At 41.1% G+C, this 17437-nt stretch overlaps 1 protein-coding gene across 8 annotated transcripts in view; it reads left to right on the plus strand.

Annotated features, from left to right (window-relative positions):
• erc2 (ELKS/RAB6-interacting/CAST family member 2) overlaps nt 1-17437 on the plus strand; it is a 57311-nt gene that overhangs the window by 24344 nt on the left and 15530 nt on the right. For 6 of the 8 annotated variants that reach the window (XM_023954770.1, XM_023954771.1, XM_023954769.1 and 3 more), the window contains 9 exons: nt 1047-1481; nt 1966-2040; nt 4089-4244; nt 4729-4896; nt 5136-5303; nt 7463-7600; nt 8562-8702; nt 8882-9022; nt 14817-14852. In XM_023954770.1, coding sequence (XP_023810538.1) covers nt 1047-1481; nt 1966-2040; nt 4089-4244; nt 4729-4896; nt 5136-5303; nt 7463-7600; nt 8562-8702; nt 8882-9022; nt 14817-14852 — 1458 coding nt within the window. The remainder of the gene's footprint in view (nt 1-1046; nt 1482-1965; nt 2041-4088; nt 4245-4728; nt 4897-5135; nt 5304-7462; nt 7601-8561; nt 8703-8881; nt 9023-14816; nt 14853-17437) is intronic. The other 2 variants (XM_023954774.1, XM_023954777.1) reach the window with 1 other exon arrangement.

Below are 17437 nucleotides of genomic sequence, written 5' to 3' on the forward strand. Positions count from 1 at the left end.
TAAAAAAGAGCCAACATGTTTACAGAGAGTCAAACCTACATTGATGACAAACTAAACGGAAATTCTCGGTTTACCATGTTGGTAAAAAGGGCATCTCCAAAACAGCTTCAGGTACTTTGCTGATGGCAGTGGATCCTTCTCAGAGTACCACAGTACTCTGTCTGTTTGTGGCTGAAATTCAGCAGCGTTTCACTTAAAGTGATAAACTTCCTGTTTTAGATCCTGAAGAGCTGTTTTGGATCATCTCCAGGTTTTAAACAAATGTTTTGTTGCTTTTAAAAAAAAAAAAAACTTTAGATGGTTGATTTTTTTAAAGGCTGGCAAAAGGTAAGTACTACAGTTTTCATCTGCTGTTGTCAAATTATCAGTGAATTTCACTTAAAGATCCAGTCTGATCATCTTTTGATCTATTTTAAAAGCGTTACCACTGGACAGCCCCCCCAAAAAACAAAACTGTGTTGTTTTCCAAGGCATAGTTTCTGCAGAGCAGCAGTATTCATTACAAATTCACCCCTAAGTTGTTGGCACAGAGCAACCCCGCCCCCCTTCCCCTCCCCATCACTGAGAGCTCTGCCGTTAGCTTACAGCCCCTCACATCCCCATCCTACCATTACCAGTGCAACAGAAACAGTGAGCACTGTTGGAGTCGTATTGAGCCAGATGCCAACTCAGACAAGGAAAATGAAGACATTCATGAATCTATTTGTCTGTAAATGGATAAATCAAATCGAGGTGGAGTTTGTGGTCCGCCCAGCATGTTTTTTACGTCACAAATACAATCTCTGTCAAATGGCATTTTTCTGCTTCTGATTCACAACGATTTACATTAATAAATACTCAGAAATGCAGTTTTAAGTGAAAATTCCTTGATATAGGTATGTCGTCCATCATCAGAAAATTCCACGTGTTAAAACCACTAAAACCCCAATTTTCATCGGAATGGGTCTTTAAGAAGTTTGTTTTTTCCTGCATTCTTGTTTCTCAACGATGGCACTGCGACCGTTTGTGCGTGTACACATGCATGTGTTTGTGCATGTGTTCATCAGCATCTTCAGATGACCATCCAGGCTCTGCAGGACGAGCTGCGGACACAGCGAGACCTCAACCACCTGCTGCAGCAGGAGAGCGGAAACCGCTCCGGCTCCGAGCATTTTACCACCATCGAGCTGACAGAGGAGAACTTCCGCCGGCTGCAGGCTGAACACGACAGGCAAGCCAAGGAGCTGTTCCTGCTGAGGAAGACCCTGGAAGAGATGGAGCTCAGGATTGAAACGCAGAAGCAGACGCTGGGGGCCAGAGACGAGTCAATCAAGCAGCTGCTGGAGATGCTGCAGAGCAAAGGTCTCCCTCCTGGGCCAGGCAGGGCATCGGAGGAGGAGGAGCAGGAGCGAGCCAGACGTATCGCCGAAGCAGAAGCCCAGCTTGGACACCTGGAAGTTATTTTGGATCAAAAAGAGAAGGAAAACATCCATTTAAGAGAGGTACATTTGTTACATTCTTGTGACTGCATGGCTTCCTGGCTGTTTTCACTGTTGCCTTCCAGCTGAGAGGTTTCCATGCTGAGTTTGTAGAGTAGTTTACATTTCCCAGTAGGTCAGAGGGTTTACTCTGTTGTCTGGCTTCCTCCCCCGTCAAAACCTGCCCATGAAGTGGTGGTTCTGACATACCAGCAGTTTTGACATGAACATGTGGGTACTCAGTTAGGAACGACCACATGACCTCCACGAACCCCAAACAGGATTTAGAAAATGGATGGATGGTGTTTTGTGTTGTTGTCACTAGATGGCAGAGCTGAGCATAGAAAAAACTTCTCTTTTCTGCTGTATTCTATTTATTATGTAATGTGAACTGAAAATTGCAGGCATGTTTGTTGCATGACAAACCTTGCATGCTAAAAAAACACATTTTTTTGTGAGATTTCTATCTTCTCTAGAGCTTAGAATATTATTTTGTCTTTTCTTAAAGGAACTTCACAGAAGAAATCAGCTCCATCAAGACCCTAGTAAAACCAAGGCCCTGCAGACCATTATAGAAATGAAAGTAAGAACTTGTTTTGTGAACAGATAGAACAAAGTAAATAGTAGTGTCCCATCCTGTCAATCACCAAGAAGCAGACGTTGTGTGTCCATAAATTGGGGCGGTTGATGCCCATGAGCAGTGTGGTTTGTTAACCAGCTGGGCTTTGAAAGACGTGTTTTCTGCATCTGCTGTTTTTGGGTCCCAGGCTGCTGAGTCAGTTGTCAGCACATTTGTAGGTTGCCTCGTATCAGATCACAAGCCTGGCGTGTAAACATGAACAAAAGGCAGTTCAATACAGCCATTCAGCATTTCCTCCATGGGGACGTTTTGGAAAGGGTGTGGCGAACTGAGAAGCTAAGATGATATGACAAGTAGTAGCAGGAGATTGGTTCTCACACTTTGCACAGATAAGCATTATTCAGCGCTTTTCAAGCTTTTTTAAATGTATTTATTATACTAAATTCAGCTTTTAAAGAGTCTTCAACTGTTTTCTTTTGCCTATCAAGCACAGAGACGAGGATGTGCACGACATCACGAAAGACCCTTTTTTCGCATGTGAAGTCCCCCCACCCAAGTTTGCAGAAATTTCCTTTAAAATCTTTAGCTAATAAAAAACAAACTCAGATTCCCAAATGTGCTTAGTTTCTTTTGCAAAGGATGGAAACGGTCCCTCCTGTGTGCATCTTTGTAGCAGTCCACTGTAGCAGTGGAAATGTCAGCTGCATCGAACCACAGAGCTGCCGTACACACCCCCAGCCTCACTGCAGAGGCCTGACATCACTTCCTCAAAATATATCATGACATCATCGCTGAGCTGACACAGCCCCTCTTCGGCTGGATGGGAGCTGTGCAAGCCCCTGCCTCTTCAGGCGCCGTCACGTGGCACCAGGGCTCGCGGATCTTGTTGATTTTCATACATGGGGAGGAAAGTCCTGCCCCCTCCTGTGCTATAGAGGAAGACCCTCCATCTCTCCTTTTCCCATCGCTCTGCTGATGCTGATGGAAGCAGGAATAATCCTCCCTCCCTCTCCTGGTCTACAGCCCTCCCGCCCTCTCCTCTTCACTCACCAGAGACAGTGCACAGCATATAGCCTGCCTGCTGCTGCCATGGAAACAGGTGTGGTTGTTTATGACAGTATGCAGGAAGGTAGAGAGACAGAGAGACATACAGATCCAAGGAATGATAAAGAGCAGGATTTACTGACTAGGTTGATGCACCACTGACACATGTGGATGGAATAAAACCACCTCTCAAGGTACGCCGTCTCATGTCGTTTGCAGAAATGTCAGCTCACATGGAATTTTTCTTCTCGTAACACAGAGTCTTAGGTGAGGTGCAGGAGAATCTCAAAGTGCATGTACGTGTGCGGGGCTCTCGCATCGACACAGACCTCTCAGATCTGCCGTTCTTTATTGCTAAAACATTCAAAATGGTCCTCTGTTGCACGCTGTGACCAAGCCCGCCAACGACCATAAGTTCACAAGTTCAGAGACACTAAAAGAAAATCGAAAGAGTCCTAAAAGGAGAGCAAGATACATGCTCTCCGTGCATGCTTTGCTGGACAGGGAGATGAGCCATGGCTAATCTTGAAGATGTTGTATTATTTATTTAAAAAGCCGTGAAGCTACAGCAGCACTCGCCATCACAGTCCAGAGAGAGGGTTCTGAATTTATCTGCAAGCAGCCACTGCAAAAGCTGCAGCTGCTTACTTTTTCTTTTCCTTGTTTAACAATTTTCCAAAGTCCTGGAGAATCTGTCTGTGCTGGATGTGTGCTCAATATTTCCCAATGGTGATTAATCCTTTGAGCCCCTGCAGGGAGCTGGTAGAAAGCTTTGTTTCGCCGACTGTGCAGTTGTTCTCTACCTGACCAAAAAGCTTCCTCCGTTTACTTTCCGTGTCTGCTGCTCCCCCATTTTCTGCGACTCTCTCTCTCTGTCTGAGTGTTTTTTAAAGCTCTTCGGCTCTCACCCTCCTCGGGCTCCTCTCTGTAGTTTAGCTGCAACATGCTTTTCATGGACAGGCGAGGCTGGATTTTGAGGTGCGTCTCCTTTGCATTTTTGTCTCCAGGACACCAAAATTGCCTCTCTGGAGCGCAATATTCGAGATCTGGAGGATGAGATCCAAATGCTGAAGGCTAACAGCTTACTGAACACAGAGGACAGAGAGGAGGAGATCAAACAGATGGAGGTCTACAAGAACCACTCCAAGTTTATGAAGACCAAGGTAGAAGCCTGTGCCAATTGATGCAGTAAAGTACTGCCCCAGGAAAAAATCCATATGATGTGAAGTGTGTACAAACTTTTCTGTCATAATTAGCATACAAGCAGCAGCCTCAACAGCTTATTGGATTCTCAACTAAACTTACCTGGTTTACTGTTATATAAATACAGTTTTGTATGTATTCATATCTCAGATGTCTCTGCATTTGTTCTTTTTTAATTTTTGCTTTACAATCATTGTTACAATCATCAGCTAGGCAGCTAGAGCAGTTTTGTCATCTATTTTTAGACCTCTTTCATTAATCATGAATAAAGAGGATGTATAAAACATGATCAATGCAGGAGTCAGTCCCAAATGCATTTTTAATGGGGAAAAAAAAGCCCATCAACGACAATAGTGCAACTTTAGCAGCTCACGGTTTGGGCAGGTTTCTGGCACAAGGGCAGTCATGATGCTTAAAGACATTTGCCTTTTTTTGGACGTGCAGATCGACCAGCTGAAGCAGGAGTTGTCAAAGAAGGAATCAGAGCTGCTGGCTCTTCAGACAAAGCTAGAGACCCTCAACAATCAGAACTCAGACTGCAAACAGCATATTGAGGTGCTTAAAGAATCTCTCACTGCCAAGGAGCAACGTGCTGCCATCCTACAGACAGAGGTAACTGCTGTGTTTGCTGAGCCTGTCCCACTTTGGAAAAACTTTATTTAAATCTTTTTTAATTGAGCTGTTAATTGGACAGGTTGCATCTTACAAAATGTTGCATGTTGCAGAGACAACAATCACTCAGGCATGCTCTTTGGCTTCTTTTAGTTGTCAATTAAAAGCAGGTGGCTCTTTAAATAAGTGCTGTTAAAGCAGGCGTTTCCTGTCATTTCTTGTGGTTGGTTTGGCTTCAGGTGGATGCTCTGCGTCTCCGTCTAGAGGAGAAGGAATCCTTCTTGAACAAGAAAACCAAGCAGCTGCAGGACCTGACGGAGGAGAAGGGAACCCTTGCTGGAGAAATCCGGGACATGAAGGACATGCTTGAAGTCAAGGAGAGAAAGATTAATGTATTGCAGAAAAAGGTGAGAGCGAGGAAACCAACATCTTTGGATCTATTTGTAAATTTTATTCCCAGTTTTCTTTTAAATATGATTATGCAGGTTTTGGCCAAAAAAAAAAAAAACCTGTGTTGTTTTCTAAGGCAGTTTCTGCAGAACAGCAGGAGTTATTAGAAACTTGCTTGTGGTTGTGGGGAGGACTGTTGGCATGGACTAAGCCTACTTCCCATCATCCATCTGTTTACACGCTCTCCCGCTAGCTTACAGCCCCTCACACCCCCAACCGAACATTTCTAAAATTTGACAAGTTCCCTGCAAGTAGATAGTTCCCTGCAAGTAGATGCATCAGAATGGAGTATGTTGGCTTGCTATTGTAGTTTCTCCATCACAACTACAATCTTTTTCAATAACATTGTTTTTTTTAACTCCTGACTCACAGTGATTTGAATAAAGAAATACTCAGAGATGCATCTGAATTTTAAGCACAATGTCTTAATTTGTGTCTTCCATCATCAGAAAAATGACACAAGAACATGTTAAGAACGCCAGATGTTGTGCAATTTCACTCCAAAGTGTAAAGTTTTAAATGGGTGGTGACAAAAGCCCAGAACCTTTCTCTCCATCAGGAGAGAAAGTGTCTCCAGCAAGTTAAAGGAAAGCGTACAGAGAGACAAACACTGGGACACTTCTGTTATGTTCATCGCTGAGTGTTTATGTGTCTGAGCTGGAAATACCCACAGAACCATTCTTACACTTTGACCCGTTTACAGGTCTTCTTATTCTTTTGCCTCTAATTGTAATCTACGTCAAACTCTCCTTTTTTTCATTCTTTCTTGTTTTTGTTAATTTGAATTTGTGCTATACTCCATGAAATCTCTCTCTCCCTTTATATATATATATTTTTTTTTAAATGCAAAACTCATCTCTTGACTCACTGTTGTTCCTGTTTGAGTGTTGATGTGTCATTTGATGCAGAAATCAAGTTAGATAGGAGTAAACACAGAAATATGTTTATATTTGTGCACATCAACACCTTCGACTAATCTAAACCTTCTATATAATTGAATGTTTCATTAAAGGATGATGTTATTCGCATGTATTTCCGAGCGACCAGCTCAAAAAGGTCAAAAAGTGCTGGGAATTCATGCACATTGCTGCGTTGCCTGCACGTATTTTAAGTGTGTCCAAGGCTGTATTTTGTTGTTTGCTGCACGTATTTCAAGTTAAACTTAAAGTCCCATCATCTGTCACGTAAGGTGTGTGAAATATGTTCTCCACATTTAATCCATCCCCTGGAGGGGCGGTGAGCTGCAGAAACAGCCGCGCTCAGGAGCCATTTAGTAGTTTAATGCTAACTGTAACCATAACCTTAAGACATCCTCTGTGCGGCCAAGAAAAAAGTTCAATGCTTGCTGCACGTAGTATTTCAAAAAATTACGTGCGAGTAGACACTTTCTTAATTAAAACAGGAGGACAAGAGAGAAAGAAGCCAAACACATGCAGAGAGCATGCTACCAGTCCTTAAAGTGGTCTGCTGTGCTGAACATCTGGGGTTCATTGGAAAGCAAATCAACAAAAAATAATTTTACCTTTGAAATGACGTTTGGTTTTCTGTTTCTAAATTCTACTAACCTTTGCTTGCATAGAGCCTCTCAAAATTAGACACAATCTGCCTCTAACATTTATTAGAAAAATCTTTACAAAGGATTTTATTTTCATATTTAATACTAGTAATTATTGAAGCCTTCACATAACTTTGCTTCCATTAAAATTGCATTAAAAAAATTCCGTCTAAATATCTACATTTTTTGACTTTCATTAATTTAAAGCTGTTTATAAGTCTTGAACAGATCTCAGACAGTTGATTTTCCAGCTGATTTTTATAGCAGTTGTTTTTCTATTCTACAAATTAGTAGACAATACTATTCAGTTTCAGGTCTGACTCCTCCCCCATGAGCACATATTAACCAGCTCTAAAACCAGCTATTTCAGAATAGACAAAGCCTTTTGGATAAGAGGTGAAACATCTTCAACTTTTAAAAAGCAAGTCCAAATGGCAACCTGTAAACCTACTACTATGATGGATTCTACCTGGATGAAAGAGAGTCTTCATAGACATTTTACTAAAGTATTTTTGCTTCTTCCCGGGATTTCACAATCCACCTTCTAACTTCCTGAGGCAGATTGAAAACCTGCAGGAGCAGCTGAGGGATAAAGAGAAGCAGCTGGGGAACCTGAAGGACCGCATCAAGTCTCTGCAGACGGACTCCAGTAACACAGACACTGCCTTGGCCACCCTGGAGGAGGCGCTGTCGGAGAAGGTAGAGTGCAAATCATCACCTTATGAGACGGAAGTTAGGATAGAAACATAAAGGAGAATGTTAGTAAGCACAAAAAAATCACTTCTTCTTTTTAGAGGATCAAAAAGTGTCTTTTTTTCTCTAGATTTGTGCTACACATAAAACTTTTAAGGTAGCTTTTTTAACATTTAGAGTAAATATTAATATTTTTGCGGCTGGTTTGCGGTGCCTTCCGTCCGTGAAACCAGGGTTCGACTTCGGGCTGCTCCCTGTTCCCTTCTCTACTTCTGTGCTGGTCCCAAGCCCGGTTGCTTTGAGAGGGTTGCGTCAGGAAGGGCAGCCGGTGTAAAACATTGCCAAGTCTACCGTGCGACTCTTTCGCTGTGGTGAGCCCTGATGGGAAAAGTCAAAGAAGAAGAGTAAATATTAATATTTTTATTTGAAATAATGCCAGCAGGTGTATGATGCAACTAAAAACATTACTAAAATTATCTACATTCAGTAAAAATAGAAAAAAATCTAAGTATTCTACAACTTTACAGGTTTAGTTTAAGCAACAAACAGCAGTTTTAACTTTTCAGTGATGTTTATTAACTAAAATGCATTTTAAAAAATCCATTCAAACAAATGACTCGAAAGAAGTATAACTTAAACCGGTTTTAATTAAATGATCACAAAAGTCCCAAACTTTAAAAAAAATAACAAACAACTGCTGTAAATGTAGGTTCCTCCTTGTCTTGGCAGTCAAAAATGCAAATTTGTGTTCCTGATGAACACTTCCTGTAGTTGTATATCTATAGAAAACATAAAGTTTTGCTCTTTAAAAAAAATCTAAAGTCCTCTGGAAACTGATTTAGGTTTTATTCATATTGTGCTATTGAATATGTGGTAAATTAGTGAGCTTGACAAACAGAGACCCAATATGTAAAAAAAAATCAATACGGTTAGTGTTGTTTGCTTTGTTTTTTGTGTGACGGATTAGGAGAGAATCATAGAGCGATTAAAGGACCAAAGGGAGAGAGAAGACAGAGAACGCCTGGAAGAGGTGGAGTCCTATAAGAAGGAAAACAAAGATCTGAAAGAAAAAGTCAACAGTTTGCACATAGAACTAACTGAGAAGGAGGTCAGTGGGTGACACACATGTTTGTCTCTACTATACTTTAATGCACATGCATCACATTTTTGTAAACAGTGAAACCACTGAAACATTACAATGGATATTTAAATTACCAAAATAGGCAGATCTGGAAAATGTTCCACTTATCCAGCTTTAAGGCGTTTTTGCTGGCTCTATGCCTACAGTCCAGTCTCATCGATCTCAAAGAACACGCATCGTCTTTGGCGTCTTCTGGTCTCAAGAAGGACTCAAAGCTCAAGTCTCTGGAGATCGCCATCGAACAGAAAAAGGAGGAGTGTAGTAAGCTAGAGACGCAGCTACAGAAGGTAAGTGCGACTGCATCACTGCAAGCCAAAATGTACAACTTTGGGAATATTCAACTTGCATTTTTTTGGCCTAGCGTGGAGACTTTATGTTTAATAAGCACTTCATTATTATGTAGCATCTATTCTGTTTGGAATAAACAACGACATAAAGTCCTTTACAAATAACCATAGACATAGTTTCTCAATTCTCTGACATGGTTGAAGATGTCAGTGTGTCAGAAGAGAGGCTGATCTGACTGGATTAGATGTAAATTGCAGGTTTTTGACCCAGATGATCAGAGTCACCAGAGAACCTTTAAAATCACATTGCTAGAACTATATTGTGGCTAATTTTACAAAATGGCTTACATTTCTAAAGGTTCTTTTGTATGGAGCCCGTGTCCTGACATGGAAAAAATAAAATAAATCTCGTTCCCACTAATTAATATCTTGTTCCCACAACTTAATATCTTGTTCCCACGAAATACTATTTCGTTCCCTCGATTTAATTAATTTGTGCGAACGAAATAATTCTTCACGTCATTAGTCATTCATAAACACAGATATGCTCTCCGTCCTATCGCAAAAGCCGCTTTCAGCTGTAACTTCCGTGTCTCTGTGACCCACATTCGTTCAGGAAAGGAATAAGAAAAACAAGAATGATCAATTTATTATTGTCTAAATAAATGTAAGAAAAATATCATAAGATTTAGGATGCCCAAGCTTGCTGCTTCGCCATACCACAGCGATTCTCTGGACATAGCTCCTAGCTCCACTGCAGAGTTATTTTGCTTGTCATGCAGGAATTTGGGCAGCTGGCTGGCAATAATAATATTAGGAATAATAATATTCAGGACTTGTCTTTTATTAACAATACTCTTTAGCAGTCACTTTACATCCGAAGGCTAGGCTACATTCTACGTAGCCTATTATTTGTCCTATTGTCTTTGAACGCATCACAGTTACAGGGACATGGTGATTGGTCGAGATACATTATGGGATATGTGTGATGCATGATGGGATACGTAGCATTTAGCCTTTGGATGTTAAGTGACTGCTAACGAGTATGTTAGTAATAGACAAGTCCTGAATATTATTATTCCTTTTCGAACCAAAACAACAATATCCCATACCGCAGCCAGCTGCCCGAATGCCAGCATGACAAGCAAAAGAGCTCTGCGGCGGAGCTATGTCCGGAGAATCGCTCAGGTATGGCGAAGCACCAAGCTTGGGCAACCTAAATCTTATGATATTTTTCTTCTTCTAATTGAGACAATATTTTTTATTTTTTCCATGTCAGGACACGGGCACTGTACTTTTGGAAAACTTCAGAAAAAACTAGTTCATAATTTGTTTGCACCTGTAAACAAATCTTTTATTTGATCTGATTAAGTTAACTTAGATTTAGTGTCTTGAAACATTGCTGGTATCAAACTAGACTGCTAAAAAAAAAATAAAGGGAACACTGTAAAAACGCATCCTATACCTGAACAAGTGAAATATTTGTTTAAATACTTTACTCTTTATAGAGTTGGATGTAAGGACAACCGCACAAAAATAGTAATGGAAAATAACTTTATTACCCTATGGAGGTCCAGATGTGGAATCAGACTCAAAATTAAAGTGGGAAAACTCACTACAGGCTACAGGCAATGTCTTTGATACAAGCCAAAATGAGATTCAGTAGTGGGCGTGGTCTCTACACGCCCATTTGACTTTCCTGCAATGCCTGGAATGCTTCTGATGAGGCGGTGGATAGTCTTCTCCCACACCTAGAGCAAAGCATCTGCCAACTCCTGGACAGTCTGTGGTGCAACCTGCGGTGTTGGTGGATGGTCCGAGACATGCTGACCCAGATGTGCTCAACTGGATTCAGGTCTGGGGAACGGATGGGCCAGACCCTTAACATCAATACCCTTGTGTTGCAGAAACTGGTGACACACCCCAGCCACATGAGCCCCTGTATTGTCTTGCAGGAGAATTTCAGGGCCAATCGCACCACCATACGGTCTCACAAGGGGTCTGAGGGTCTCATCTTAGTACCTAATGGCTGTCAGGCGACCAATGGGGAAAACATGGAGAGCTGTGGGGCCCCCCAAAGAAATGGCACCCCAAACCAATACTGACCCACTGGCAAACCGGTCATGTTGGATGATGTTGCAGCAGCAGAACGTTCTCCACGGCGTCTCCAGACTCTGCCACGTCTCTCACATGTGCTCAGTGTGAACCTGCTTTCATCTGGGAAGAGCACAGGGTGCCAGTGGCGAACTTGCCAATCTTGATGTTCTCTAGGATATGCAAGTCTTGCACAGTGTTGGGCTATTAGCACAACAGTCTGTGGACGTCGCGCCCTCACGCCACCCTCATGGGGTCTGTTTATATCAGTTTGAGCAGACACGTGCGCATTTGACCTACTGGAGGTCACTTTGTAGGGGTCTGGCAGTGCTCCTCTTGTGATAAATCAGAATCAGAATCAGAAAAGGTTTTATTGCCAGGTTCAGTAGAGCGCACTTTACAAAACGAGGAATTTGTCTTGGTGTATGGTGCAATTAAGAATAAGTTAAAAAAATTAAGTTAACACAACAACACACTATATACAGTTGAGTGAGGTGGGAGCACAGGTGGGCTGGGATGGTGGGGCCTGTAAGTAGCAGCGATAGTCCTTTTGGGGGGGGGGGGGGGGGGTCAGCTCGGGGGAGTTGGGGTACTGTTCAACAGGCTGACTGCAGTGGGGAAAAAGCTGTTGGGTTCAACAAAGGGTTGTTGCCCTCCTACAGACTCCTCCACATCTTCTGATGTACCTGTCTCCTAGTAGCGCATCCCTGCTCTGGACACGACACAGACGGACAACAAACTTTCGTGCCACAGCTCACTTTAATGTGCCGTCCTGGATGAGTTGCACTGCCTGGGTCCCTTGTGTGGGTTGTAGACGCCGTCTCATGGTACTGCTGGAGTGACAACATTGTCTGCATTCAAAAGTCACCAAAACATCAGCCAGAAAACCTGAGGATGGAGAAGTTGTTTGTGTTCACCACTTACAGAAGCACTCCTTTATTGGAAGTGTCTTGTTAATTGTCTATTATTTCCACCTGTTGTCTTTCCCTCTTGTACTGAGCCCGTGTCCTGACATTAAGATATAAAAACATATCTTGTTCCCACAGATTAATATCTTGTTCCCACAGGTTATTATGTCGTTCGCACGAAATACTATTCCGTTCCCACAAGATACTATTCCGTTCCCTCAAAATACTATTCCGTTCCCTCGAAATGATTAACTCGTGCGAACGCAATAATTATGTCGTTCGAACGCAATAATTATTCACGTCATAAGTCATACACGCGGATATGCTCTCTGTCTGTACGCTGGCAAAAGCCGCTTTCAGCGGTAACTTCCGTGTCTCTGTGACCCATATTCGTTCAAAAAAGGAACATGAAAAACAAAAATGATCACTTTATTACTGTCTCAATGAATATAAGAAAAATATCAATAGATTTATGATAACTAGGCTGCTTTGTCATAAGATAGCTCCTGCTAGGCTACTACTAGCGCCGCCGCAGAGCTCTTTGATGTATGCCGGCATTTGGGCAACTGGCTGGTCTATTGACAGACAGCTGATATTGTAGTTTAGGGTCGAACAGGAATAATAATATTCAGGACTTGTCTTTTATTAACTTTAGCAGTCAGTCGCTTTACATTCGAAGGCTATAAGGATACATGCTAACTGACTAGCCGATCATTGATCCTGTTATTAATTTACGTCATAGATTTACAGCAGATACCTTCACATTTCTGTCTGTGTGTGTCTCATTACATTGCATTGAAGACACGGAGGATGTTTAGAGAACAGATTTATTTATTTCAAAAAGCACAAAGCATTCATCGTATTCACGTTCATTCACATGATGATCTGGTACGCCCTCAGTCATCTTGCTGCAAAAGCCGCTTCCTGCCGCTACTTCCGTGTCTCTGTGAGCATTCAATAGGGGTAAAAATAAAAGCAAGAATGGTCGATCTGTTATTGTCTCGATGACAATCTGAAAAATATCATATTAAGCTGGCTGCTTCGCCGAAAGCACTTACCTTTAGCTTGTAGCATAACAACAATGGCAGTACGTCACGTTTCCCAGAATGCTTTGCGGCCAACCATTGGTCTTGTTGTTAGACCTTGGTCACAGGGACACGGTGATTGGCCAATGATTGGCAGGAAAGCATTCTGGGAAACGTGACGTACTGCCATTGTTGTTATGCTACAAGCTAAAGGTAAGTGCTTTCGGCGAAGCAGCCAGCTTAATATGATATTTTTCAGATTGTCATCGAGAAAATAACAGATCGACCATTCTTGCTTTTATTTTTACCCCTATTGAATGCTCACAGAGACACGGAAGTAGCGGCAGGAAGCGGCTTTTGCAGCAAGATGACTGAGGGCGTACCACCAGATCACCATGTGAATGAACGTGAATACGATGGATGCTTCTGTGCTTTTTAAAATAAATAAATCCGTTCTCTAAACATCCTCCGTGTCTTCAATGCAATGTAATGAGACACACACAGACAGAAATGTGAAGGTATCTGCTGTAAATCTATGATGTAAATTAATAACAGGAAATGATCGGCTCGTCAGTTAGCATGTAGCCTAATAGCCTTCGAATGTAAAGATACTGACTGCTAAAGTTAATAAAAGACAAGTCCTGAATATTATTATTCCTATTCGACCCTAAACTACAATATCAGCTGTCTGACAACAGACCAGCCAGTTGCCCAAATGCCGGCATACATGATCAAACAGAGAGCTCTGCGGCGGAGCTAGCCTAGCAGGAGCTATCGTTTGACAAAGCAGCCTAGTTATCATAAATCTTATTTTTCTTATATTCATTGAGACGGTAATAAAGTGATCAATTTTGTTTTTCATGTTCCTTTTTTGAACGAATATGGGTCACAGAGACACGGAAGTTACAGCTGAAAGCGGCTTTTGCCGGCGTACATAGAGCATATCCGCGTGAATGACTTATGACGTGAATAATTATTGCGTTCGAACGGATTAATTATTGCGTTCGAACGACATAATTATTGCGTTCGCACGAGTTAATCATTTCGAGGGAACGGAATAGTATTTTGAGGGAACGGAATAGTATCTTGTGGGAACGGAATAGTATTTCGTGCGAACGACATAATAACCTGTGGGAACAAGATATTAATCTGTGGGAACAAGATATATTTTTATATCTTAATGTCAGGACACGGGCTCCGTACTCTTGCACAAAAACATGTGAAACTGATTGTCAGTCAGTGTGGCTTTCTAAATGGACAGTTTGATTACACAGAAGTGTGACTGACTTGGGGAAACATTGAGTTGTTTAGGTGTTCCCTTTATTTTTTTGAACAGTGTATATTTGTATATGAGCATCTGTAAAAGCTTTGTGTTATTTAGCAAAGCAAACAGCTTTTTGCAGCAGACGCAAACCAAAATTAACCCCCTTTATGCTTTAAAAAAACCTTTACAGCTCAATAAGGTCATTCCGCTAAAAAGGAAACATCATCTGTATATTGTCTAACCACAAACAGTAATCTGCTTATGAAAACTTTTCTCCATTAAACAGATGTTTTAAAGGTCCAGAGCAGACAGACCTTTAAAACATCTGCTTCTATCTCTTCTGTCTCCTCTACCCTCAGACTATCTACATTTTTAATCCTCTCAAGTTGCCTGTATTGTGTTTCTACTAATCAAACATGTCTGATCCTGCTGTTATCTTCCCCGGCCCTAACTTCTCGAACCTCCTACTTGTCCTTTTCTTCAACCTCCTTGTTTCAATGTAGCAAGCTGAGCAGCTTTTCAGTCAGATGAACAATCCTGTAAGTTCCTGCCTTGAGCTGTGTGAGGCACATTTTGAAAGCATGAAGACACTGAGAACTTCTCTTCTATATGCTGGATGGTGATCATGGCAAACCCCGGCACAAGCTCCGCTTTATTCCACCCACATGCGTGTTGCCCATTGCACTGTACTGATATACTGAGCTTCACGCTGTGCTGACAGTCCTGTGAAATGTCTTTTCTGTGAGTGCCGTTGTGTGGTAAATCTATCGTAATGCCAAGCACTGACGGTTTTCTGTCTTACAATTTGTTTTGTTGCCAATTAATTGAATAATTTCCTATATAATGTTATAAAAACACATTTATTTAGATTTGTATGGTGCTGTTACATTAAATCGCAGTACGTAAAAATTATGAGATTTATTTTCTTGTGGATAAAATACCAGGACCAAAGTTTTGAAATATAATAAGATAAGTCCTTTAGCTTGTTACCAAACTATAGGACATTTAATTGCATTCCCACAGTGACGCTGCTTCAGGTTGAACTAAAGTAACTTTGAATAATGGGAAGGATCTATCAAAAACTAAAGATGCCCTAAATCGTTTTTCCTTAGAAATAAAGACATGGAGGAGTTTTCTGAAGAAGACCTTTTTAAAGCTGCTTTTTAAAAGGGCTCCTCGGAAGAATAAAAACCATCTGTAAACATTATTGGAATTTATTTCAACAGGCCAGCAGGGGTCAGCATTAGCCTGCTCCCAAACAAGGGTTTGGGGGTTTTAAACTTATTTCTCTTCTTGGTTTAAATTTTATACAATCATCTAGAACTTGTTTTTACCTTCATCTAAACTTGAAAGACATTTTTTTTAAATAGACGTTGACACTGTTAATATTTAATACCTTTTATTAAGACTGCAGCTCAGTAAGAAGAGTGTGGATCAGGGACGACCCTGGGATGGACTGACACCTCTCCAAGGTGTAAACTGTGAAAACCATGCCAGTGTATAATCCTGATTGCAGCAAATGTTTGCTTTCAAATCCCGTCAATCCAGTTTACTTATAAAAGGCCACTTCACAAATGGAATTCATTTCATGGCACTACATAAAACACACAAAAAACACAAAACCAAGCTTTAATGATTACAAGTGTTACAATCTTAATCCATCCAGACTTTTCTGAGATACTCAAATTGTCTCTAATAGTTTAATAAATGTGGATATAAACAACCAACAGTTTACATCGAGCGATCTTTTGGGGAATTGCAGTTAAAAATGCTGTTTTCTAATGACAACTTTAAATGTAAATACAGGGGGGGAAAGAGTTTTTATGCAAAAGTGTTTACATTTTCATAAAAGTATTTAGTTTACAGAAGTGAATTATTAAATGACATGAATTTTTTACATGACATGGTTTTAAAGAATATTAACTACAAAAGGAATGACAATTATTTTTGAAACAAATTAGATCAATCATGTAGCTCGCATTTTAACGGCCACTTTAAACAAGGACAGGCTATGGGATAAATATTCACACTGCACTCTTGAGAGTGGACCATCGCTCTAGAAGTTTTGGCACAGTTCCAGCAACTGCTCATATGGGGGCAACATTGCCCAAAACAGGTACTCACTTTTATGTAAAAAATGACAAGGAAGATACTGGTTAGATCATGTAGTCCTATGAAAAAGAACAAAAACAGCAATAACAACAAAATTAATATTTTACATGAACATATAGTTTTTATTAATTAAAGTATAAGGATATTGATTGGTTGATTAAAACATAGATGTGTTCATATAATATTAAACTAATTTCTTTGCATTGTGCTCCTTTGGATTTGAACCATGGATTTTCTAGTCCACTGCAGTCTGTCCGCATCAATGCTGCGTTTCTTATTTCCAGGCATAGAGATTCACTTTTTCGGACCCCACCAGAGTTCATATGAGCTTTTACTCCAATGAAACGAGGATGCCTATCCACAGACGTGAACTCCAAACCCACAAGCCCAACGTGAAAGCTCCTTCAGCAAAGGGCTTCACATCCCTCACTTCTTATTTCACTCCGTAAAAGCACCAAACATTCTCACGACAGCTGCAGTCTGTGCCACCTATAGATGAGTCCAACCTTTAAAAGCTTCAGTCCGTCACAGGGCCATATCCTGTGCTGTAAAGACTCAGAGCAACAGTAAGAAACAAAAATGCTGTTAGATCAGTTTTACAGGTTATATTTCTGTTGTATGGAGCCTCTTTTTTGTCTGTTAGAGCACTTAAGTTTATTTTTTCCTACTTCCCGTAGTGTGCCTAATACAATTTGTCAACTGCCTAGTTAATCTTCTGATGTGTGTTTGCTGCACATTTGAAATTAGAGAGCTTAATCTGCTTGGTTGCTCTTGCTTTTCTCTTTCCATACTTTTGATTGACAAGTGCAAACCTGGTTCAGCTTCGTTGGGTCTGCATGATTTTGTCAACCATGCTGCATGTTTTCTGTGTCGCCACGCATCCTGTTTGTCTCAGTGTGGTGCAGTTAGCTTGGTCATGAGCAGCGGTTGGACACGTATGTAAAACACTCTGCCACACAGTGGATGTGGAGCACGGAGACTGGGTTCAGGGAGAGCCAGGAACTCTCTGAGT

The sequence above is a fragment of the Oryzias latipes genome, chromosome 5, assembly GCF_002234675.1.
Source record: "Oryzias latipes chromosome 5, ASM223467v1".
NCBI classification, from domain to species: Eukaryota; Metazoa; Chordata; class Actinopteri; order Beloniformes; family Adrianichthyidae; genus Oryzias; species Oryzias latipes.